Source organism: Thyridium curvatum (assembly GCF_004353045.1).
Source record: "Thyridium curvatum strain D216 chromosome Unknown NODE_17_length_530222_cov_84.051745, whole genome shotgun sequence".
NCBI classification, from domain to species: domain Eukaryota; kingdom Fungi; phylum Ascomycota; class Sordariomycetes; order Thyridiales; family Thyridiaceae; genus Thyridium; species Thyridium curvatum.
The window spans coordinates 345,948-370,079 of record NW_022156772.1 but is presented as its reverse complement, the minus strand read 5'-3'; the positions used below and the strand labels follow the sequence as shown (position 1 = coordinate 370,079).

Here is a 24,132-nt window from a genome sequence, read left to right as displayed (position 1 = left end):
GACGGAACAAACTTGAAGAAATCTTACACCGCACGGAGTACCTTAGACATCAGTGATGCAGTGTCTCTTTTTCACGGAAGCAGACGGGAAGGACCTACCGAATACAGCAGGTCCGTACACGTAGTGTGTCTGGTACCTACCCTGTGGTGGTTGCTTGTACTTGTAATCACAATGTCGAGGAGGGAAAGGGAAAGGGAAAGGGAAAGGGAAAGAAAGCAAAATGCACGGCAGTGGGCCCCCTTGTCAGGTCGTGCCTACCTGCACCAGTGTTGGAGCACAGTTTTCCAACTCCCTGCGCGGGCAATACCGGCGGCCGAGGCTCGTTCGTGCTTTCCAAATCGATCAATGTCCCCTTCAGCTCTCGACTCTCAACTCTCTCCCCCGCAAGATCATGATTGATTCTCACTCCTAGCACGTGCACCCTGCCGGAACGGAGTCCCCGACGCCCACCGTTCGCGGGGATGACCAGTTCCATTGATCTGCTTGAACCAGACTTGCCAGACTTCCATTGACCATATGCACGGCATCCCCATCCCCACTCGAACTGCCTGTGGTCCACGAGTCGGAGACCAAAATCTGCAATGTACGGGTGCTGCACTCTCTCCATGGTGGGTCGGTCCATCCGAGACGATATCGTCTCTGGTTAGAGGCGCTGGTCGGTGCATCAAGTACCGACACGGACGGCCCAAGGACCACACCACAGCTCCAGTTGCTAGCTTGGCAGCCAGGATGATGCTGTTCACCATTCCGCCCCCACCGCGGTGACGATTAGTAGCAATCACTTGCCTCTGTCTGTGATCTCCCTCTCAAAAGGTCTAGCTTCCCAGCTCAATTCTCTCTATTCGTAGCTCTTTCTCTCTCTCGCAACTACCCAGGGATCTTCTTCACTCCCCTCCCCCCCTCTGCTTCTCCAATTCTGCCCCTGCGCGGCCTTCAACTGACCTTGGCAACCTACCACCGACCAGCATGGCTTCCGTCAGGCAATTCCCCACCATCAAGAGCGTGCGGTCCTTCGTGATCGGTGGCGTCGGCTCAGGTGAGGGGACAGAGAGACCACTCTCCGAAGTTCATGCCTTCGCTGACTTGAATCATCGCGCATAGGCGGCGACTATCACAATGTGAACGGCGGCCACTGGTACGTGCTCCCCCGCCTCCGGTCCGCCGAGCAGGCAGAGTGGATGCTGACAGACCATCGCAACTAGGCTGATTGATTCCCCGATCTCAACCCCTTGCTCGAGGTGGGAGAAGTACAGGGTATGTGCTGAACCTCACGACAATTCTCCCGCACCCGTGTGCTTTGCGACAGGCCAAGGTTAACACATACGCAACCCGGCAGTCTTCCCGCACGAGCTGGGGCATCAACGTTCTCGGCTCCTTTCTCGTCGAGATCGAGTCTACCGATGGCACCGTCGGCTTCGCAACCGGCTTTGGAGGTAAGCTGGTATACCAGCGCGTTCTGGGACGAATTGACTGCCCTGCCGGGGCTCGGTGGAGAGAGAATTGTGTTGCTGACTGGCGCCTTGCCCACGGCAATAGGTCCTCCGGCTTGCTGGCTGGTCCACCAGCACTTTGAGCGGTTCCTTGTCGGAGCCGATCCCAGAAACACCAACCATCTGTTTGAGCAAATGTACCGCGCCTCCATGTTCTACGGCCGCAAGGGACTGCCCATCGCCGTCATCTCGGTCATCGACCTGGCCATCTGGGACCTGCTGGGCAAGCTGCGCAACGAGCCCGTGTACAAGCTGATCGGCGGTGCCACCAAGGAGCGCCTCGACTTTTACTGCACGGGCCCCGAGCCCACGGCGGCCAAGGCCATGGGCTTCTGGGGCGCCAAGGTCCCGCTGCCCTACTGCCCGGACGAGGGTCACGCCGGGCTCAAGAAGAACGTCGAGTTTCTGCGAAAGCACCGCGAGGCGGTCGGCCCAGACTTCCCCATCATGGTCGACTGCTACATGTCGCTCAACGTGTCGTACACCATCGAGCTGGCCAAGGCGTGCCTGGACCTAGACATCAACTGGTGGGAGGAGTGCCTGTCACCCGACGACACCGACGGCTTCGCGCTGATCAAGCGGGCGCACCCGCAGCTCAAGTTCACCACAGGCGAGCACGAGTACTCGCGGTTCGGCTTCCGCAAGCTCATCGAGGGCCGCAACCTTGACATCATCCAGCCCGACGTCATGTGGCTCGGAGGCATGACGGAGCTGCTCAAGGTGTCGGCCATGGCGGCGGCCTATGACATCCCCGTCGTGCCGCACGCCAGCGGGCCGTACAGCTACCACTTTGTCATCTCGCAGCCCAACACGCCCTTCCAGGAGTACCTGGCCAACTCGCCCGACGGCAAGAGCGTGCTGCCCGTGTTTGGCGACCTCTTCCTCGACGAGCCCATCCCGACCAAGGGCTTCCTGACCACGGCAGACCTGGACAAGCCAGGTTTCGGCCTGACGCTGAACCCCGCAGCCCGGAGCAAGCTGATACCAGCCGACTACCTCCTGAACCCGCCACCGATGAAGTCCCTCAGCACGCAAGACGGCGCCGCCAAGACCGAGGAGAAGGACACCAAGACCAACGGTGTTGTCCACGATCTGGTAGAGAAGGTGCAGCAATTGGGCGCCTAAAGCCAGAGCGAGCACCCAATCCAAGCGAGACACTTCTGCAAGTGTCTAGAATGCACAGGGCTGCGGCTTGCACGTGCGTCGTAGGAGATGCCGGCGGGGTCGAGCGGCCAACAGGCTGTTTTGCCGTTGTTGCACTTGGGCGTGTGCAGTGTAGGATTGATGCATGTGCAATTGCCGGTCTTGCGGGATGCACTCTGCTGCTTTCATGTCTCTTGCTGCGTCGCACCATCATGCATTATCACGGGGTGATCATCCAAGCGCCATCTGCTTTTCAGCCCTTATTCTTGTTTCGGATAGAAATAACGCGCGCTGCTTTGGAACAATGTGACTGATATCTACAAGTATGCTTTCAACTCGAGCTATCGCGACGGGCTGGGGGCTGGAAATCCTGTGCAGCCTGGGTGCGCTCTTGTATTCTCTCTACTATGCCTGCCGCACGATACCATCTGATCTTCAGTCAAGCTCTCCATGCTGCGTGACTACTGACTGTGCGTGAATCAAGGTCGCTCGAGGATTCGAGACATGTCCCTCGCGGCCTCGCTGCAATTCAAGCCGAGGGTCGCGGGGTGGATTGCTCGCCAAGCCATGCGGGTCCCTCAGTGCTGTGGGTGTATGTAGGCTCCGTTCTCTGAAGGAAGTGGGGGAAGAGAAGCCCAAGACCAAGACAGCTCGGTGCAGGTACCTCCTCTTCAAATATCGGCATAGCTTTACATCGACGCTCGCGAGCGCGAGCCCAAAACCCCTCCAAGCCCACGAATGCTTAGGCCTTTACGATCGGACAAGATTCGCAGAGAGAAGGCCAGCGATCTACCTAGTTAGTGATCGACCCTGTCTCTCTGTTCGTATTCCTTCGACCTTTCGACTGTGATCTATCATCGTGATAGCTTGCTTGGGAGCTCCAAAGTACCTAGATCAATCAGCCCTTTTGGACCGCCGTGAAGTCAGTAAGCGAGCACACTCGAGACGCGAAACCCCAAACCCCAAACCCCAGACCCTGGTTTGTCCGAGTTTTGTCTGGCCCTTTCCTTTACCAGAGTCCACGGTGATTAAGGCCCGGTTACCACGTGCGAGCCCAAGGACAACATGATGCACCTCCTCAAGGGCAAGACGGCCGTCATCTCGGGCGGCACCACGGGCATCGGCCGCGCCATCACCCTCGAGTACCTCCGCCAGGGCTGCAGCGTGGCCGTGAACCACCTCGGCCTCGAGAAGGACCGGCCGCACCTCGACTCGCTCGTCGCCGAGGCCGCCGCGATCAGGCAGGCCGACCCGTCCGCCGGCCGGCTCGCGCACCGGGCCGGCGACGTGCGCGACCCGGCGACGGGCGCCGCGCTCGTGGCCCTGGCCCTCGAGGCCTTCGGCACGGGCCGGCTCGACGTGTGCGTCAGCAACGCGGGCGTCTGCGCCTTTGCCGAGTTCCTCGACCTCGACGCGGCGCTCTTGGACGCCACGGTGCGGACCAACCTCGACGGCGCCTTCTACTTTGTCCAGGCGGCCGCGCGGCAGATGGCCCGGGGCCAGAGCCCGCCGGGCGGCAGCATCGTCGGCGTCAGCAGCATCAGCGCGCTCGTCGGCGGGGGCCGGCAGACGCACTACACGCCCACCAAGGCGGGCGTGCTGTCGCTCATGCAGAGCACGGCCGTGGCGCTGGGCCGGCACGGCATCCGCTGCAACGCCCTTCTCCCGGGGACCGTCAAGACGCAGCTCAACGAGGAGGACCTCGCGGACGAGGGCAAGCGGCGGTACATGGAGGGCCGGATACCGCTGGGCCGCACGGGGGTTCCCGCGGACCTCGCGGGCCCGGCCGTGTTCCTCGCCTGCGAGCAGCTGAGCGGTTACGTCACGGGGGCGCAGCTGCTCGTCGACGGCGGGCTGTTTGTGAATCTGCAGTGAGGGGGCTGGGATGGGCTGGGCTGGTGATGAGGGATGAACGGATGAAAAGAAGACGTGTGCAAGGCCTGGTTTCCTGTGCGAGGTGTGGGCTGACGAGCTGTGACTGGGCTGCTCCTCTGATGGCGTAAGGCTGCCTGCGCCCGTGGCAAATTGATTACATTGGGAGTCGGGGTCGTAACATGGAAATGGACCAAGATAGAATGTCTGCTCATTCTGAGATTGAGACGAAACCAGTGCGCCATCATTAAGATCATTGACGCTTCAATATACAACTACTCACCGCTGTGGAACCATCGTCGATTACATGACCCTTGTCTTTCTATATCTGGGGCAGAGTTGAAGCCACCGACATCAAAACCGCCTGCGATGAGCCCGCATCAGGGGCCCTTGAAGATGTTTGACTGCCCCGACCGCCGCTCTGTCTCGTTTCCGCTTGGCCTCCTCAGTTCCGGCTCCTGGTCCAACGTGGCCGCTATCCCGTAGCCGCTGGCCCGGATACGGCCAATGACCTCGTCGATCCAGGCCAGCTCGCGGTCCCAACAGCCGGGGGCATGCATCACGAAGCCTTTCGCTATAGCTAGGGCCGGCAGGACGCTCACCGGGCCGAACCCTCGCGTCCGGTCCTGGAGGAAGTACTCGATGGACTGGCAGATGTTGGAGGCTGCGGCGCGGGGCCATTCCACTTGTTTGTCGAGCAGCTCCATGGCGAAGTGCCGCAGGCACTGCACCGGCGAGTCCTCGATTGCATCCGAGCATGTGCACGGCAGATTGTCGCGGCCCATGGCGTCCAGCGCGGCGGCGAGGCGCGCGAGTAGGCGGTATGTGGAGTGCTGCTGGGCGTGCACGCTCAGGAGGGCGACCCAGTAGTACACCAGGTTCAGGCCCACGAGGAATGCCGAGAAGCGGAACGCGACGGGAAAGACCTTTCCCGTGTCGTCCGTGTCGAAGCAAGTCGTGATCTTGGATAGCTCGGCGTGGTACAGGTCTCCCGGCATGGCGGCCCTGAAGCTGTCGAACCACTGGCCTAGCAGCGATTCTACTCTTTGTCCATCCCGGAGCGTCTCGATGGCGCTCGAGAGGATTTCTTGCGGCTCCGTCCGGCTCTTGAGACTCTCGGACAGGACGAAGAGGTCGGCGATATCGACTAGGAGGATGTCGACGAGACGGTCGAATGGCGTTTTCTCTGGATGCGAGCCCCAAGGCAGATCGAGCCATTCCGGGGACGCGAGAAATGTCCGCTTGCGTTGCCCGATTCCCTGCACAATCTATAATCATCATGGTTAGGGGATACTCTTTTCACTGAGTGCCGGAGGCAAGGGAGGTATTAGTTCATGCTTACAGTGTGCACTCTGAGAATCTGAAAGGTGCTGTGGGCCAAGCCCGAAGAGTGAGCCCCGGGGCCTCGCATCTCCAACAGTTTCATGCTGCCGTTATAGTGTGCCCGGAGCGCTTCCGCCGTGCCTGCGGGACACTCCATGACCTCGTACATGAGCAGTGCCAGACAGGCGGCGAGGCTCTGCTCGTCGTCTCTCTTTGACTTGACGAGAATGTCTCGCCGGATCTGTGCCATGCCTGCCGTGTACAGCTTCAAGCTCTCGTGGACCAAGACCTGGTTGGGAGTCTGCCGCCCGAGGCGCGCCGTGCAGATGGAGAGCAAGGCGTTCTCCAGGGCCGGCGTTAGAGACGGCAGGTAGAAGACCTGGAGCATCCAGTCGCTGCGCTCGCTCAGCGACAAGCTGGGTTCGTTTAGGGGTCCCATCATGTGTTCCTCGACAAGGGCGGAGAAGAATTTCTCTCGGAAGGCGTTGCGCAGCGAGATGCTGTGCGGCAGAGGGTTGGCATTGATCGGTTTGGATGATTTAGAGGAGTTCTTCGTTTTCGATGCGGCGGGTGTGGGTGAGTCGCGTTGGTCTACCCTCCACCGCGAGATCATGACGGCACCGGAACCGGCTGCATCGCGACTCACTAGTTGTGGCGGTTCTGAGCTGATCAGGCCATGCTCTACCATGTCCTGGGAGAGTATGAAGGTGTGGCTTCGCTGATATCCGGTACAAGTCCGCCCGGACTTGGCACAGTTGCGGCACCCGGGCTGCTGGCCATCACACTGCGTTTCTCTTCCTTAGAATCGACTATGATACGAGTGAAGTACTGGGCTAACAGGACAGGAATATCTCCCAGGGAAGCCCACCTTGATTCTTCTAGATCGACAGATATGACAAGCCTTCGACCTGCCCGGAACGCCTACCATCCTTGGCTGCGGAAGAAAGACGCCACGGCCCCGCCAGACTTCAGGTGAGCCAAATTGCGGCGGACAGGTGAACCCTCGCCGACTACACAGTGGACGACTGATTTTAAGAGGCAATGTCGGTCCTCAGAGCTAATTTGACGAATGCAGATGACGTTTCAAGATTGAACACAGTCGCCCTAGTGGTTGCGTGGCGTGGACGAGTGCAGTGGCAGATGTTGTGGCTTTCGAGATACCGACGACTGGCGCCAGTTTAGGACATATGCCAAGTGAAGGTTGGCAGACACACACATTCCCTAGGCACTCTCCATGAAGCAAGATTTTGAATGTGCAGACGAGATGACCGGCCCCCAGTCAGCCTGCATACACGCATGCAACTCCCAGTCAGTGGTGGACCTGTCACGACAACGCTATTCCGCTTTAGGCGACAATCCGCGAAGCCAGGCTCTGCAGGGTCAGCTCAGCCCTACGATTGCGCCAAGCCATTTGCAGATACAATCTGCGGTCCTCAGATACGGAGTCGTAGCTACGAGCTTGAGATCCTGGATGCAGGAGCTAAACGCAAGCGATTGGTAAGGAGGCGCATAGATGGCCCCGGTCTCCAGATCGCTTCGCTGGTCTGATGCGTGCCCGAGGCTCAGCCCTGGTCTCGAGGCCGGAGTCTCACACTCGTCAGCGGGTCAAAATACAAATAGAGAGATGGTTCCTCGAAGGTGAGAGAGCTTGAGTCTAGATTCTTGTCGTCTGTTTATAGTTATCCAGGCCTTTTCTTTCTGAGCTTGTCGAGTCGAGAGCGAGAACTGCTATCACCATCCGAGACATCCACGATGAATCCTCACCAGGCTCTAGCCATCGCACAGATCGTCTTCTACGCTCCGGTAGTCCCAATCGCCTTTTATGTTGGGATCCGCGCCTGGAAATATGGCCCCCGTATGGCGTGGTACCCTCCGATGCCCTTTGCCTTGGGTATGTGGTTTTCGCCGTCACGATACCTATCGATGATCTCCATATGTTATGTGATGTCTGGGCTGACGTTGAGAGGTGACAGTAAGACTTGCTGGAGGCATATTGGTACTCGTCGAGCAACATAACCCGCGAAACACGGGAATAATCATCGCCACAATTGTTTTGCTCAACATTGGTCTCATCCCTCTGATCATGACCTTCCACAGCTTGACCCGTCTGATGTAAGACTTCTATGCTGCACGCTACTATGACTGATGGCGTTGAGTGCTAACGACAGCAGACTGCAAACGAACTACAGCGATGGGATACTGATGAAAGTTTTCGTCAAGGGAACTCGACTCCTCATCTTCGTCGCTGTCGGTCTTCTTAGTACCGCAGGCGGTTTCACGGGCGACCCAGCCAACGCGCACATTCAGTCAACATTGTCCAAAGTAGCATATTTCGAATTTCTGTTTGTCATCATGGCCCTGAATTCCATGTGCCTCGCGCTGTATGCAAGACAGCGGCACGCTATCAAACAAAGTCAGCACATAGTAAGTGGTCGTCACGAGCGCTTTCATATTACTTGAGTAGTCACTGATCATGGTGGATAACGACCAGTACTTGAAGTGGCTGCTGATAGCCTGCCCTCTCCTCTATGTGCGTGTGACGTACGGACTCCTCGGCGTGTTCAACGCTATTGGCAACAACATGTTCACATCGCTTTGGAGTCCGCTCTGGGGCTCTGCTGTGGCCTTTGCGCTCATGGCCCTCTTGCCGGAATATCTCGTGCTCGGCATCTACCTATATCTCGGGCTTCACCGATCCCAAACTTGCACGTTGGAGTCAGTCGTAGATGAACGACCGGTGACAAAGCAGCCTCGGACAAAAGCTGACGGCGAAGACGGTGTATGCTGAAGAGGGGTCTTTGCGCCGAGGAGTGACCCCAGGGGCCTAGGAGGCCCTTATAGGTGGGGTTAAAGCTGTCAGTTGTCGGGGAGGAAGAGACCGATATGGTCAAATGGGGAGATGGCGAGATCGTTACAAAGACGGGCCGAGGAGGTTCGGTGTTCGATCCCCGATGTCGAAAGAATACCTTTCGACAAAAGAAAAACTGGCAGTGAGATCCTGTGCGTCCCAAGTGGGATTTTCGTAGCAGACTCCCCTGCGGGCGAGTCTGTGAGCTTTTTGTAGTTTATTTTGGCACTTTCTTTTTATACCTCTGGTTGCTGGCGATCGAACCCCGAGTATCACCAAATGGTTTCAAGCTGCACTGAGCTGCACTGGTCACAGCCAGTGCAGAGTGGGCGCGATCAGAACCCGTTGAAGCCTACCAGTAGGTCACGAGGTGAAAACTGAGAAGAATAACGTGAAGGAAAAGAAGGGTGTCACCAGCGGCATCAAGCACGTTTTGAGATCTTGGTGAGGGTTCCAGTCGATCGACTTTCAACTGTTTACACACATTTTGGTTGTATCTCCTTTTGCCTATTATCTCATTTTCTTTTGTAGCTGCTTTTCAACGATAGAATACAACTTGTGAGCATCAGCCAGCAGTTCATTGATTGCATTTTCTTCAGCTTCTTTCGACTTGTCATCGGTGTTACTGCCATTCAAGGTTGAAGATGTGTGATGTGCGGACTGTACCTGACCACCCCCCCTTTTTTTTGTCCCTTTCCCTCCAAACCAACCCCGAAAGAACAAGAGTTCAAGAGAAAAATCAGAACGAAACTACATATGTATAAAGTTCTTCCCCTTGATCACTTGCGACAGAGCTTGCTGTTCTGCGAAGGCAAATGCCCCAGAATCATCCCGCTCATCTCCCAGTCCTCGGACCCGACCGCATTCTGCGCGTAGAACACGCCCTCGGGATCCCACCGCTGCTTGATCTCGTACAGCCGCTTGTAATTGGCCCCGTGGAAGCTGGTCTGCCAGTCGGGCTCGATGTAGTCCGACTCGGACATGTACGTGCCCGAGCCGGGCGTCAGCGCCCGCCAGCGCGGGTTCCACTCGTACGTCAGGTTCCGCGACAGCTCCGCCACGCGCCCGGGCGGGTCCGCGACGCCCCAGGTGACGAACATGAGGGCGAACATGAGCACCTCGCGCCAGGCCGGGTTGACGGCGTTGTCGGCGCCGGCGGCCTGCGCGGCGCCGGGCGGGTTGCGGATGTTGAACATGATCAGGTTCGCGCCCTCGTCGAACACGCCCCGGACGGCGTCGAACACGGCGCCGCGCGAGGCCTCGTCCGTCAGCACGTCCCGCGGCACGAGCCGGCTCGCCTGGCGCATCGTCCACGTCCAGGCCTCTTGCGGGAAGCCCGCGGCCCAGGCGTCGGCGTAGTTGTCGAACTCGCGGACCGCCGGCGCGAAGGGGACGCCGATGGCGGCCCACTTGCTCCAGAGGGGCGCCATCGACGCGCGGAACTAGTGCTCCGACGTGTTGGGCGCCACCATGGACGTCATGTCGTGGGTGATCTCGTCGCCCGCGTGCCGGATGCGGTAGTAGGCGTAGTACCCCAGCTTAGCGAGCCTGTCGAACTCGTCGACGTAGGCCCTTTGGGCCCGCCAGAACTGGTCGTGTGTGAACATGGCGTTGGTCGTCAGGTTGTACGACATGATTGTCGTCTTGATCTTGGGGAACGCCTTGATCGTCATGGACGTCACTACTCCGAACGTGGAACCGCCGCCGCCACGGACGGCCCAGAAGAGATCGGGATTCGTGGTCGCGTTGGCGGTGATGAATCGTCCGTCTGCAGTGACCATCTGTACTGACAAGACATGGTCGGCTGCCATGCCCCATATCGAAGTAAGAGGCGAGTGGCCGCCGCCCTGGATATAACCGCCAACAAGGCCAACCGTCTGTGACGAAAGCAGATATTTGTAAGCAGCAACACAGAGGGTAGACGCTCAGACTTCGTCATTGACATACCTTGCCTTCACCGCCCACAACTGTCACTCCGTGCTGCTTCGCCAGCCCATTGGCATCATAAACTTGGATACCGGCGCCGAACCGAAATGCCGGGCCGCTGTAATGTGGTGTGTCAAACGACTCGTAAAACTGTGCGTCTTTGAGGTGGTGGGTCCAGATGCTGAGGGCCCCATGGCCGGTGGACTTGGCGCCAAAGTCATGTCCGGTATTCTTGATGACAAGTCGAATGTTGCGTTCTCGAGCAAAGTTGACGGCCAGCTGAATCTGGGCCACATTGGTCACATTGACTGTGTACTCTGGATACCCCCCCGTAGTACAGGTGTTGTTGACTCCGAGAAAACTTGCCGTATACTCTGGAGGCATACATGTCATGCCCTCGAAGAGGACCGAGCGGATCGATGTTGGGTCTTGTATGCTGTGGAACGTGCGAGGTCAGTACAGATAAATCTATCAGCTTTCAATCCGCCACGCGCGTACCGTAGGGTTGAATTGTTCCAGCTTGTCGTGAGGCTCTGGCAATCAGATGCCGAGTAACGTTCCCAGTCGGAATAGCAGATCGCTGCTTCGGGAGCGGTCTTGATCAACGCTCCACCCACCGTTTCATTGAAGGCGGCCCAAACATCGTTTGACGGCCAAGAGCTCTCGTCAGGATAGGTTTTGCATTGCTTCGTTGGCTGAGAGTGTTGTTGCTCATTAGAGACTGGCGAGAGATCACTGGAGTTGAATCGAACTGAGAACGCAAGTGGACACTTCTCATGCGCTAGCTTGCTAAGCACTCGATCTGTAAGTTGGATGGATTCGAACGGGAGGAAACCTGCTGCAGGAACCTGTTCGAATGCGGGAGAGCAGGCCGTTTCTGTTGCTTGTGAGATTCCAAAACTCTTCGAGACTTGATTCTCACCACTCTGATATTGGGAGATACTCACTATCAGTGCCATGGATGGTTTTGCTAGCCGAAGTTGCGTGTGCTAGAAGTAAGAACGCTGCTTCCCACAAGGTCATCTTTTGATACTTTTGCAAGAGTCTTCTGCAACTGAATGCGGGCTTAAAGATTGACAGAGAGCACATTACTCTGTCATTCCGGGGAACCCTCTCTTGACATAGTGAATCAATGTGGCTGATTTCCGTATGTGCAGTATTCCAAGCGCATTCACACATGCCCCTTGCGCATTCCAGAAACAGTAAATGGATCTACTGAGGAAACTGCATGATATCCAATAACCGTGCGCCTCTAAGCGGTATATCGTGAGGACCATCACTCCCGGCCGCAGGTTGACAGGGTCATCAAGATGCGGGCGCCAATCACCTACCCCAATCCATCTGCGGTCAGCTCTAGTCGAGGCTTAACCGGCTTTGTGCTACACCACACTCTTGAATGCTACAAGCCCTGTGCGGTGCCAAGATGGTATCCATTCAGGCTCTTTTACAAAGGAAGGTGTTTATTGGCTAACCTCGGAAAGGTCCATGGTAGACATCCATGGATCGTATAATACCACCAGTCGTCCCTCACGTAGACCCATGTGGTGGAAAGGGGGCATGGCTTCATGGATACATGTAGCTTGATTGACGATGCATATGTGTAAGACCGGGGAATACGAACTAAGCTCGCGTAATTCATCTGTGAATAATTCCAGGCTCTGTCACGGCCTCTTACATGGGGAAATGCCCCTTCTCCGGCCCAAAGTACCCCCTCGGCGGGAGCGGAAGCAATCCCGCACCCTTGCCATCTACACCGGCCCCCGAGACGGTGTTGCCCCACCACTTCAGGCTGACGGGGTGGTACCCAATCGCAAAGAACATGATGAGCGCGCTGACCGCGACGCCGGCAGTCAGGGCGGCCGACAGCACGTAGGTGTACTTCTCCCACCACGCGAGGTGCCTCCGCGGGATCCAGTACATGAAGATGAAGGACAAGATCATGCCGGGCGTCTTGTACGAGAGGTTGGACGGCGCCCAGTGCTGGATGCCCTGTATGATCAGGACCGGGTTGAGCCAGAAGAGCGAGGCGACGAAGGGGAAGAGCGTCCTGTCGAGCAGCGCGTACGTCCGCGGCCTCAGCTTGCGGCGCAGCCACTCGCGGACCCGCGGCAGGTATACCGGGCCGTAGCCCTGGCCGAACAGGAAGACCAGGGCGATCAGCGTGCCGATGAGGAAGCACCACTTGAGCATCGGGTACAGCTCGTTGAACATGCGGTCCGAGCCCAGGAGGCCCCACATGAGGGAGCTGGCGTAGAGCGGGTGGCCGTCGTTGGCGCATGTGAAGCGCGACGGCTGGTCCGGTGTGCAGAGGCCCTCCACGCTCCTTAGGATGAAGTCCTGGGTCCCGACCGCCACGAAGCAGGTGATGATGATGGTGCCGATCTGGCTGCGGAAGACGGCCCGCGGCGCGATCTTGGTGTAGTGCGCCATCTTTTGGTCTTGTACAAAGTTGTCCGAGTAGCCTGGTAGCACAGAGGATAGTTAGTCTTATCTTCATTCTTCGTGTGCGTCTGACTGACATGGGGATACGCACCTGCCAATGCCCACGAGCCCAGGGTCTGAGAGAAGAGAAAGGCGTTCGGGTTGCCGGGAAGCAGGTAGCCCGTGATCACCTGGATGAGAGCCCCGAGACCAAGATTGGTGCCTGTCGTCGCAGAGAGGAAAGACAAGGGTACGGCAAACACCAGGTTGATTCCCAGAACGACCAAGATCAGCCAGACCGGCGTGTCGAGCGGGTAGATCTTGAGGAAGACACAAGACACGACAAATGCAAGAGCCAGGATGAGGATGAACCACCAGTCTGGCACTTCCTTGTACTTACTCATGAGCCGATTGTGGATGTCCACGGCCCCTTCAAAGTTGCCCCGGCCGTGCCTGATGCCTTGATAGAAATTGACGTAGGCCTCCTTCATAGTTCTCCACTGGTTCACCATGATGTATATCAGATAGACGGGATAGAACGCAAAGTTACCGCCTACTGTCAGGATGTAACCGGCAGAGTAGAACGGCGGGGAGTATTCTTGGTAGAGGTTGTTGTCCAGTCGATTGTTCCTGACCACATTCTGTACCTTGTAGGCGGTGCCGTCGTTTGCAAAGGCCGAAGACGAGTTGATGGGCAGATACCCCGTGTTATACATATTTGTGTACCAGATGCCGAGAATGATCACGCCGCCCAGAATAGCACCACAGTACATCGTACATGTCACAAAGAAAGGCTGAGCGAGTGCAGCATAGGAGGACGTTGCCACGTTCCAGTCAAACGTCGTGATGGGGTTGAAGAGGCCGAGGCCTGACACTGACCCAGTCAGGGTCGCGAGTAAGACATTCTTCGGGGCGATCCAGGTCATCCAGTTGAATGTAGCCAGCGCCGTGAAAAGATAGCCAGGCAGCCAGTAGTAGAAGAACATGCAACTTGCGCATATCCAGAAGAACCGATATCTAGAGATAGTCCATCCATTGATGTTCTCTTTAGGCTCTGGCCTTGTAAGGACTCTGTTGGTCTGGATAATGGGAAGCAGGGTTGGCCACAGCGCCTTGACCGGATAGACGCTGAACCTTCTGAGGTAGCCGGCCAGACCCATACCCATGAGTTGCACGAACAGAGTCAACATCAACTGGTATCCAAAGTTGACATAGCTCTGTCCGTAAAACATGGGGAGCCTCTGGACCAATATCATTCCGTAGCTGTTGGTGGTGTAGATAGCAATGTTGTACGTGATGGTGGCAAACATCTGCTCCTTGAACGTCCACGGGCCGGGGTTGAGCGAGTGCCGGATGCCTCTTATTTTGATTCCCCAATCCGGAAGGATACGCTCAAGGACCTTTGCACAAGGGAAGAGCAGGATCTGTATGACCTGCGAGTTGAGGCCTGAATATTGCTTCTTAGAACCAGATTTTGCTTCTCCATGAGTCTGTTATCTGACTTACTGATGGATGGGAAGCGGCTGTTAAAGAAAGTGGACACGAAAGTCCCGATTACGGCCCACCCAATGCCCAAGAAATAGGCGCGTATAGTTTCGACAGGTATCTTCTCATCGTCGATGATCTCGGCTACTGCACGCACCCCAGGATATGGCGATGAGTAGCGGATCATCGTGGCGTCTATCCGCAGGTCTCGATCATAGTACTCTCCGTATGCCTTTGGGCCTTGTAGCAACCGCTTCATGCGGTCTCTCATGTCTGAAGGAAAGTTCCAGTCGTCTGAGAAGAAGTCTACGCCGTCGGTAATGATAGAAAGCGCCTCTTCCTCGGACATCTCATTGATTCTCTCCAAGATGTATGCGCGGTCTCTGTCCGAGTTTGGGGCGAGTTCGTGCAGAAGCTCGTGGGAGATCTGATCCCCAATGCGTTGATCGGGTGCCGGGTTGGGTTCCTTCTCCATGTCTTTGGCCTGCTGAATCGACAGCTCCTCGATGGGAGATATTGGGCCCGACATCTTCGTTGCTCTGTTCGATTGTGATCTCGACAGAGGCCGTCTTTGAGTGCTTGATTGGAGCGAGGAGTCGAAGGAGAAATAGAGCTTGTTCGTACCCTTGCCTGATTTTAACCAACCTCACGAGACACACCGCAGGTTGTTTTGCGTGGGTTTGACCATCGTTACTGAAGCTGTGCCACTCACCCCGCAGGCCTACCCTCACGACCTGCCGGATAAGGCTTGCGGGGGATTCCCCCGCAATATGTGAGCGTGCGAAAGTACCATTTTTGCCGCAATGATTCCGGCCGGTCGGTGCAGAATGCCCCTCATCTGCCGAATCACCATGGTGCTGTGGTCCCTGTAGGGTACGTTGGATGATTTGTACCACGGGTGTGGTACGGATCTAGGCCGATTGTGGCAGGAGAAGTGGTCTATATGTTCCCTCGTGTGTCCAGGTGATTCGTTGGCCATTCTCTGGATGTAACGATCCTTCATGCATATCATTTTTCAACTGACAATCTCGACGAACAATGTGGCTTCACAGGATATACCGTAGTAAGGCTTGGGCGGAAGCTAGCATGTGCCAAACTTTGATGACTTCAAACACTTGCCAGTTTACGGAGTACGGGATCGATTTGTAGATACACAAGTTTGTTTCATTGAAGTTACAGTGGGCATTATATTGTAATTCACTCCCTTTATCTATGACCGAGTGTTCTTCACCATCACCCTTCATCAGGGTACAAATCGACTCATAGGAACTCCTTTCTGTGGTCCCTGAATCACAGCCGGCGGCCAATCGGGATCTTCCTGCCAAGTCGTCACTAACCTGTACTCTCCACTCCCAATTGTCTCGTCAACGCCGCCAGGAAGGACGACCCGCGCTTCAGCATTAGGAGGCACCTTGACCAGCGTCACCATCTCACCTCCCTCCACCCGCCAGTCGACCTCATACGGCCCGTACGGCGAGTCAAACGCAGTCTTGGCCCAGCGTAGAGTCCCTCCCGGCCGTGGCCGGACGAGTGCTTTACTCCAGCCCGGCTCGGCCGGCGACAGCCCGCCCACGATGCTGTGGAGGAAGTCGCAGACGGAGCCCAGAGCGTAGTGGTTGAAGCTCGTCATCTGGCCCGGGTTGATGGTGCCGTCCGGCAGCATCGAGTTCCACCGCTCCCAGATGGTCGTGGCACCCATGCCGACGGGGTACAGCCAGCTCGGGCAGTCGCGCTCCTGCAGCATCCGGTACGCCAGCGACAGCATGCCGTTCTCTGCCAGAGTCTGCAGGATGATAGGAGTCCCCGCGAAGCCAGTTGTGATCCTGAAAAGCTCCCATCTGGTCAGGTAGTCGAGGCGTTGTCTTGCTGTTGGGAGGTGTTGCTCCGCCAGCAGCCCGAAGCGAAGCGCCAGCACGTAGGAAGTCTGCGTATCGCATGCCAACCTGCCCTTTGGCGTGACGTACTCATCGCGAAACATCTCAAGGAGGCGGTTAGCGTCGGTAGCATATCGATCTGCGTCTTCCGCGCGGCCTATTGTCCTGCCAATCTTTGCTGCAAGAGCTGTGGTATAGCAGAGGTAGGCATTGGCAACCATGTGGTTATCCGTGGGCCCATTTCCAGGCATGTCTGGCGGCGACCGGGGATCCAGCCAGTCGCCGTATTGTGGCAGCTTGGTCGCCCAGAACCCCTTGTCATCCCGTGGTATACCTTTGTCCAGCCACATCCTCATGCTTTCCCACTGAGCCTCTAGCTGTCTCTTGTCTCCGAATGTGTTGTACAGGTCCCAGGGCGTGATAACCGAGCTGTCACCCCAGATGGCCATTGGTCTGATCATGCGGTCATCCGGTTGCGAGGGCATATTTGGGATGATGACCGGAATGACGCCCCCGGCATCCTGCTGGTCAACGTCTAGGTCCCGCAGCCAAGAACCCAGGAACGCAGATGTATCATAGAGGTAGTTTGCGGTAGGCGTGAACACTTGGATATCTCCCGTCCAGCCCAGGCGTTCGTCGCGCTGAGGGCAGTCTGTGGGGACTGAGATGAAGTTCCCTCGCATCGACCAGACGGTATTCTCGTGCAGCCTATTGAGCATGTTGTGGGAGGACTCAAAGGTCCCAGTGCGTCGCATATCTGATGAAATGACTACGCCGGTGAAGTCTTCGACTGACACACCGTCGAAACCGTTGATCTCCGCGTACCTGGTTACTCGTTAGCCTTGCCCAAAGTCTGGGGGAAAGCTGAGTGTGCAATCACGTACCTAAATCCGAAAAAGCTGAACTGAGCATGGAGCCCTTTGGTCGGACCCCCAAGCTTGACAGTGTATTTGGCATCAGCTGTGCGTAGAGGTCGTGTGCCTAGCTCACCATGCTCGAGAACCTCGGCATGCCGTATGATTATCTCATCGTTTGGCGTGCCGGGCACGTCCTTCTCGAATCTCAACCAGCCGACAAAGTTCTGTCCAAAGTCGAGGATCTTCTTTCCACTAGGTGTGTTGATCAATTCTTTGGCTTTGAGCTCCATGATGATTCGCACGGGAGCAACCTCCGGAGATATCAGCTCAGCGGAGGGGAACGGGAGTTCCTCAGCTTGGCTCTTAGCGTGTATTGCGGACGCTGTTGTTGACCATGATTCGTCCAGAAGATTTGTATCGCAAGCCTCCCCGTTGTAGAGTTCAGAGTTGAGCAGAGGGCTGTCAAAGATTTCCCAGCTTGAGTCTGTTACGCATATTACTTGCCCGTCGGCCTCGACCTGTGCGAGAAACGCAGGCCGCTCCCCCCACTGGTTAGGAACGCCTGGCCGTCCAAGACGGGTTGCGTACCAACCTTCGGCGACGTGAGCTCCGATGACATTGGTGCCGTGCTGAAGGAGGCCGGTGATGTCGTAGGTTTGATAGTGTAGCCTGTGGTGATAGGATTGCCACCCGGGGGCAAGAACCTGATCTCCCACCGGTTTGCCGTTGATCTCAACTTCGTACATGCCATGGGAGGTGGCGTACAGACGCGCAGGACCGGAACCAGTCCACGTAAATGCCTTTCGTAGGCGGAAAGGGCGCTTGGGTTCGGGGCCCTGGGGCTCACCACTTATGAGCCTCGCTTGCCATTCGGAGCGGTCTAACAGAGCGACTTCCAGGTTAAGAATTGCCCAGTCGGTAGTTGAACCGTCAATGCCGGTAGCCCGGACCCTGACCAGGGCTTGTTCTCTCGACGACAGCGGTGCTGAGGGCCACGGCACAAGAAGTGACTGGTTGGAGTCGACCTGGTAACTTTCCTCTTTGCCTTGGCGAGAGACAGTGATCTCATATTTGGCTTGTTTCCACCCTTTGGCAGTGGTGGCGTTGAACCGCCATGAAAGGCGTGGTGTTTTTGTGAAGAGGCCGAAGCCACTATGGTGGTGCTCGGCACTGAGCTGAGCGATGGATATGGCCATGTTGACAGGATTGGGCTCCCCCTCTTGCTGTTGCTGCGTCTGAAAGGTGTACAAGCAATTTGAATCTAAAATACAGTCACGTCAGACCATGTCCTCGCTGCATTCACACCGAGGCCGAGAAGCGTGGGCTGAACTAACAGGTCGGGAGCGAGGTTTTCCGCACCAGCAGCGGAATCTTGACACCTTCAGCTAACGGATTTATGACGGAAATCCTTCTGAGAGATCTGAGACACGCTGTATATAGGGAATAAGTCATCAAGCCCTCGGGGAATAACACTGCCGAGAATGTGTCAAATGCGGGGGACCATGTACCATCAGTATGGGGAAAAGGCAACCCCACAGACGATCACTGCGCCTAAGTGCGTATCCTGAGGGCTTCATCACCGGAAAAGCCAACCCTTGTCATTGATAGATAGTTGGGGAAAGATATTGAGGAGAAGGGGATCCGGTTCCAGCTTCAAGACCAGTTGACGGCAATGCTGATTGCGGAGACCGCTACGGATCCAGTACCGTGGGACTCGGGATAGCTGATGACGAACAAGGATATATCATTGCCCCAGTCGAACCGGGTTGATATCAAGAGTCTTAGTGAGCTGTCAGTGTTGAAATCCCGTCTTACTTTACATGTAGCGTTCGTCTATCTTCACATCAAAAAGACAACGAGACAGTCACACTGCCCACGATGGCATCGAGCCCTAAACAAGATGAGATCGAGCAGGCAGCACCCCGTGCTGACAACGCCGAGTATGACAATGATCTCAAGCACGAGCCTGTCCTTTTGAAGTCTGGCTACGACAAGCTCGGCTACATAGCCACGGTCAAACGTTTCTGGAAGGCAGGCCGAGCAGTTCCCACGGGAAAAGGACCGTCAAAGTTGACTAATCGCGCAATCTATAGGCTGCTCTTGTGTGCAATCTGATCTCGATCGCTGCCGCCGCCGATGGCTACCAGTACACATTGAACGGAAACATCATCGCCAACAAAGGTTTCGTTAATCATGTCGGCTTCCTGAATGCCAAGGGCACCGGCTATGTGCTGAATGCCAACTACACAGCCTTGTGGGGTGCGATGCAATCTCTGGGCCAGTTGCTCGGCATGATCTTTCTCACTCCCGTCTCGGATGTCATCGGCCGCAAAATGACTATGTATATCCTCTGGGTCGTCCTCGCAGGTGTATGTATACGAATTGAAAAGGCTTGAGGAAGCATTGTCATAAAGCAGGCATGTGACTGTGACTGACTGTGTCTGGTAGTCTCTTATTCTCGAGACAGTTGTCCGTGACTGGAAGGACTGGACTGGAGCCAAGATCCTGGCAGGCATTGGCATCGGCGCCCTGCAGTCGACCTTGCCGATATACATTGCGGAATGGTCTCCCGTCAACATCCGCGGCGCAATGAACTTGACGTACGGCGTCTGGAACACCTTTGGCAAGTTCCTCGCGCCGCTCATCTTGCTCATCTGTGAGAAGATCGACCCCAAGGAGTACAAGGTTCCCATCTTGACGCAGTGGGCATTCCTCGGTTTAATGTTACCCATATTCATCTGGCTCCCCGAGACCGCGCAGTACTACGCCGAGCGGGACCAGGACGAAGAAGGGAAGGAGACGCTGCGGCGCATCAACGGGAACGTTCCCGGGTATGATGTCGAGATCGAGTACGCCATCATCAAGAACGGTATCCTCGAGCAGCGGAGGAGGAAGAACGAGCTCGAAGGTTACAATCTCAGTTGGAGGGAGCTGCTGTGGTCCTACGTGGAATGCTTCAGGGGTAACAACTTCAAGCGAACGCTAGGCTCGGCTCTGCCGGCGTGCGCCCAGCAACTCACCGGCCTCTCTTTCCTCAAGACTTATGCCTCTCTCTTCTTCCGTCAGGCGGGTTTCTCTGATCCGTTTCTCATCACGACCGTGATTAGTAAGTCTTGCCTTATCACCAAACCAGCTCACAGAGGAAATACTGACCAAGGAACAACGCAGCCGTAATTGCCCTGGTCACATCCATTGCCCTCATGCTGTGGACCGACCGCTTTGGTCGACGCATGATTGTCTTTGTCTCCTCCGTCATCTGCACTATCTGCATGCTCGTAGTCGCAGTCATTGGTCTCTTCCCCTCGACAACCCCGCTCAAGAACTTTTGCATCTTCGTCGGCTGCCTGTGGTCCCTGTTCAACGCCGCTCTCGGCTCGCTCGGATGGGCCTTTGTCGGCGAGATCGCCACACAGAAGCTGCGCGCCCGCACGGCCGGCATCGCCGCGGGGCTTTCCGTCCTCATCGGCCTCACGTTCAACACCTCGGTGCCCATCATGTGTAAGTTACATGTCGCGCGATCCTATGGATCCGACCATGTCACCAAAGATCAACTGTCTCTAACAAAGTCAACATAGTGGACACCCAAGGAGCAAACCTGGGCTACAACACTGGGTGGATCTACTTTGGGCTGGGCGTCGTCTGCACCGTGATCGTGTGGTTTTATGTGCCAGAGCCGTCCCGGCGCAATGGGGCTGAGATGGATGAGATGTATGAGAAGGGAGTCCCAGCGTGGAAGATGTCTAAGTACGTGACGACGATACAGGAGGAGCAGGAGGCAGTCCTGAATCAGGGCAAAGCCTAGGACCTTGAGGGTGTACCCAGATGACACCCGCAGGTCGCCATCACTCGTTGGGCAAAGCCAGGAGGTTCCGCCAGATATGCGTTGCCGATGGACATTTGATCGGGATGTCCGATCTGAAGCCGGTCACAGAAAGAACTGATGCCATGGAGTGCCATTGCACATGTTATGGATGGTTATGGATGGACACAGTGTAGTTGGGACAAGCAATATGAGACTCGCAGAGCCACATGCAACATTGAAGTTAATTACAACAACATGAGTAATGTCTCGGTGTTGATGTCAAACAGGGAAAACAAAACCCCGCGCGGCTCGTGGACAGTCTGCGTGTTTAGTCATCACGGCCCGCATTAGTGAGTTGCGGTCGGCGGTGACGGACGGTACATGACATTTAGCATGCTCCAATTTATGGAGTCACCATACATCATCGATGTTCGATGTGGACGGGCGGCAGCTAAAAATGTGGATTTGCCGAGGGAGAAAGGGGTTCAACCTCGAGACAGATTCACTCTCATGATCACATAATTACACCACGGGTGACTCAGCAACGCTGATAAATTGCATTACCAGCGAGCATAACATATATATCTTTTCACTCACACGCTTCTTCCCGAATATCACAAGACTTACTTGCTCTATAACGACTTCTGAAAATCGTGCCCTCGTCAAAAGATCACGACCGGCCGGCCGCATTAGACCGACCCAGTTACGACCCCGCCATTTTTTTTTGCTCCCTAGAGAGTTCCATAGAACAATTTCCGCCTCTTCCAATACATCTCGTCAAGATGAAGCGTTGGGTGGTCACCACCAAGGACCAGGGCTTCGATGGCCTCAAATTCGAAGATGCCGCCGAAGTCCCCAAGCTTGGCGATCTCGACGTGCTCGTCAAGCTGCATGGTGCTTCGCTGAATTACCGTGATCTTCTCATCCCGAAGGTGTGTCATTCTTCGTCCATACCCGTTCATACATGCATGCCTGCACTCGGATAACACGTAGACTGACTGATACTTACTCGTGGCAGGGCAAATACCCCTTCCCGGACAGGATGCCCGTCGTCCCCGGCTCCGACGGCGCCGGCGAGGTCGTCGAGGTGGGCCCCAAGGTGACCAAGTGGAAGAAGGGCGACAAGGTCGTCACCATCTTCAACCAGGGCCACCAGTTCGGCGGTGTGGACATCGCCGCCACCTACACCGGCACCGGCGGCATGGTCGACGGCACGCTGAGGCAGTACGGCGCCTGGAACGAGAACGGCCTTGTCAGGGCGCCGAGCAACCTCAGCTGGCTCGAGGCCAGCAGCCTGACCTGCGCCGGCGTGACTAGCTGGAACGCCCTGTACGGTCTGCGCCCGATCAAGCCCGGCCAGAGCGTCCTCGTCCAAGGCACCGGGGGCGTGAGTCTCTTTGCGCTGCAGGTGAGTGCTGGCCCCCCATGACATTTCCGAATACCACACACAGCTTTGGCGCCAGAGAGAACCCCTGATATGCTGACGACGCAACCCTGTCCAGTTTGCCAAGGCGGCCGGCGCGACCGTCATCGCGACCACCTCCTCGGCAGAGAAGATGGAGCTGCTCAAGAAGCTCGGCGCCGACCACGTCATCAACTACCGAGAGGACGCCAACTGGGGCCAGACGGCCCGGGATCTGACCCGCGACAAGGCCGGCGTCGACTACATCATCGAGGTGGGCGGCCCCAACACGATGGGCCAGAGCCTCAAGGCGATCAAGTTCGAGGGCATCATTAGCGTCATCGGCTTCATCGGCGGCATGAAAGCCGAGAAGCAGCCGACCACCCTCGAGGCCCTGAGCAGCATCTGCGTGATCCGCGGCGTGTATGTCGGCTCCCGCGAGCTGATGCAGGACATGGTGGCCGCCATCGAGGCGAACGATATCCACCCGCACCTGGACCAGAAGGTCTTTAAGCTGGAGGAGACCCTGGATGCTTACAAGTACATGGTACGTTCTCTTGGTTTCATACTGTCCGAGGCCAGCAGAGAGTTGGAACGATGCTAATGAATTGGAAATAGTGGGATCAAAAGCATGTCGGAAAGATTGCAATCCAGATCGAGTAGAATGTTGGTCCAAAGGACGCATAGATGACATTGGCGTGATAGATGAGTTTTATGTTTAGACCTCGAATAGAAGCAACTTCATTCTTCATCATTTTCGTCCCTAGAACTCTACTCAGTTCATTATTGATTAAGAAAAATCAGCTTCTCATTGAGGCAATCGATCATTAGATGAGCAGCAACATCTTGTAGTCATAATGACACCGCAACACCGAGCTGCGAATGAGTCCAAAAAGCCTCGTCTCTTTCATGCTCGGTTTTGTAGCTGATCCACGACAGCTGAGACCACATTGGCAAGAAGATCAACGCCAGTTCTGAATCGTCCTCGGTGTTCTTGGCTGGCACATGCATGAATATCACTCTCCTTTCCAATTTTCGCCTCCATAGCTCAGCCAAGGACGAATAGAGTAGGTATTCGCAGGAGAAGCGACCGGGTTCCGTCGAAGCCCGGATGAGGGTGTTCTATCGAGGTTACACATTTAGATCTCTGCTCCTTTCGGGTGACAAGGCTAAACTTACAGGTATGGGCTGTTTGATATCATCTGTGACAGCTTCAATGCTTCAACGTCGATGTCGGAAGTCAGGGTAGTCGGGCAGGAGATGAACTGCTCCTCAACCGGATGTGCTGCTGTCATGTTCTGGATCGTTTTGGGCAGTTGGTCGTCCAGATCCTTCCTCGAGTATCCATCTCTATTTGCAGTCTTTCCGAGAGAGGAGCCTGGAAAGCTCCGCACTTGCCCAAGATGAACGACCAGAGCGGTTTTGAGTCTGTCGTCATCCTCGCCATCATACTGGATACCGGCAGAAGCTGCAGACCTGGACCAGGCGGGCGACCTTCGGTTCCATATGTCTACTACTGCCTGTGTGACATATTAGTACGTTACATGGATTTCCGGATATTTCAAAAGATGGATTGTTCTGTTGCTTACGGTTGTGATGCTTGGTGACAGTGCAGCTAGAACCATATTGGATGCGTTGAAGTCGTGGGTTTCGGCGTAGAGCTATTTCTCATGGTCAGTGCATATTTCT

General features: G+C 56.1%; 8 protein-coding genes across 8 annotated transcripts; 4 read left to right on the top strand and 4 right to left on the bottom strand.

Moving 5' to 3' along the window:
- Window positions 1-966: 966 nt before the first annotated feature.
- E0L32_003838 (uncharacterized protein) lies at window positions 967-2,615 on the top strand (the record flags this gene model as incomplete). Its single annotated transcript, XM_031138181.1, has 5 exons — window positions 967-1,036; window positions 1,102-1,135; window positions 1,203-1,254; window positions 1,307-1,433; window positions 1,537-2,615. The coding sequence occupies 5 exons, from the start codon at window positions 967-969 to the stop codon at window positions 2,613-2,615; spliced, it is 1,362 nt and encodes a 453-aa protein (XP_030998255.1).
- A 912-nt stretch (window positions 2,616-3,527) lies between these two features.
- E0L32_003837 (uncharacterized protein) lies at window positions 3,528-6,516 on the bottom strand (the record flags this gene model as incomplete). The annotated part of the gene is made up of 3 exons (XM_031138180.1): window positions 3,528-4,767; window positions 4,920-5,773; window positions 5,848-6,516. The coding sequence occupies 3 exons, from the start codon at window positions 6,514-6,516 to the stop codon at window positions 3,528-3,530; spliced, it is 2,763 nt and encodes a 920-aa protein (XP_030998254.1).
- Window positions 6,517-7,580: 1,064 nt separating this feature from the next.
- Window positions 7,581-8,616, top strand: E0L32_003836 (uncharacterized protein; the record flags this gene model as incomplete). The annotated part of the gene is made up of 4 exons (XM_031138179.1): window positions 7,581-7,719; window positions 7,802-7,940; window positions 7,997-8,252; window positions 8,320-8,616. 4 exons carry the CDS (start codon window positions 7,581-7,583, stop codon window positions 8,614-8,616), a joined length of 831 nt encoding a protein of 276 aa, XP_030998253.1.
- An 839-nt stretch (window positions 8,617-9,455) lies between these two features.
- Window positions 9,456-15,037, bottom strand: E0L32_003835 (uncharacterized protein; the record flags this gene model as incomplete). The annotated part of the gene is made up of 8 exons (XM_031138178.1): window positions 9,456-10,089; window positions 10,132-10,553; window positions 10,624-11,038; window positions 11,101-11,479; window positions 11,550-11,572; window positions 12,278-13,064; window positions 13,136-14,470; window positions 14,530-15,037. The coding sequence occupies 8 exons, from the start codon at window positions 15,035-15,037 to the stop codon at window positions 9,456-9,458; spliced, it is 4,503 nt and encodes a 1,500-aa protein (XP_030998252.1).
- Window positions 15,038-15,751: 714 nt separating this feature from the next.
- Window positions 15,752-18,435, bottom strand: E0L32_003834 (uncharacterized protein; the record flags this gene model as incomplete). Its single annotated transcript, XM_031138177.1, has 2 exons — window positions 15,752-17,207; window positions 17,267-18,435. 2 exons carry the CDS (start codon window positions 18,433-18,435, stop codon window positions 15,752-15,754), a joined length of 2,625 nt encoding a protein of 874 aa, XP_030998251.1.
- Window positions 18,436-19,117: 682 nt separating this feature from the next.
- On the top strand, window positions 19,118-21,041 carry E0L32_003833 (uncharacterized protein; the record flags this gene model as incomplete). Its single annotated transcript, XM_031138176.1, has 5 exons — window positions 19,118-19,282; window positions 19,333-19,608; window positions 19,688-20,345; window positions 20,408-20,737; window positions 20,815-21,041. 5 exons carry the CDS (start codon window positions 19,118-19,120, stop codon window positions 21,039-21,041), a joined length of 1,656 nt encoding a protein of 551 aa, XP_030998250.1.
- Window positions 21,042-21,823: 782 nt separating this feature from the next.
- E0L32_003832 (uncharacterized protein) lies at window positions 21,824-23,106 on the top strand (the record flags this gene model as incomplete). The annotated part of the gene is made up of 4 exons (XM_031138175.1): window positions 21,824-21,973; window positions 22,060-22,449; window positions 22,544-22,990; window positions 23,062-23,106. 4 exons carry the CDS (start codon window positions 21,824-21,826, stop codon window positions 23,104-23,106), a joined length of 1,032 nt encoding a protein of 343 aa, XP_030998249.1.
- A 353-nt stretch (window positions 23,107-23,459) lies between these two features.
- On the bottom strand, window positions 23,460-24,068 carry E0L32_003831 (uncharacterized protein; the record flags this gene model as incomplete). The annotated part of the gene is made up of 3 exons (XM_031138174.1): window positions 23,460-23,565; window positions 23,623-23,963; window positions 24,033-24,068. 3 exons carry the CDS (start codon window positions 24,066-24,068, stop codon window positions 23,460-23,462), a joined length of 483 nt encoding a protein of 160 aa, XP_030998248.1.
- Between the last annotated feature and the right edge of the window lie 64 nt (window positions 24,069-24,132).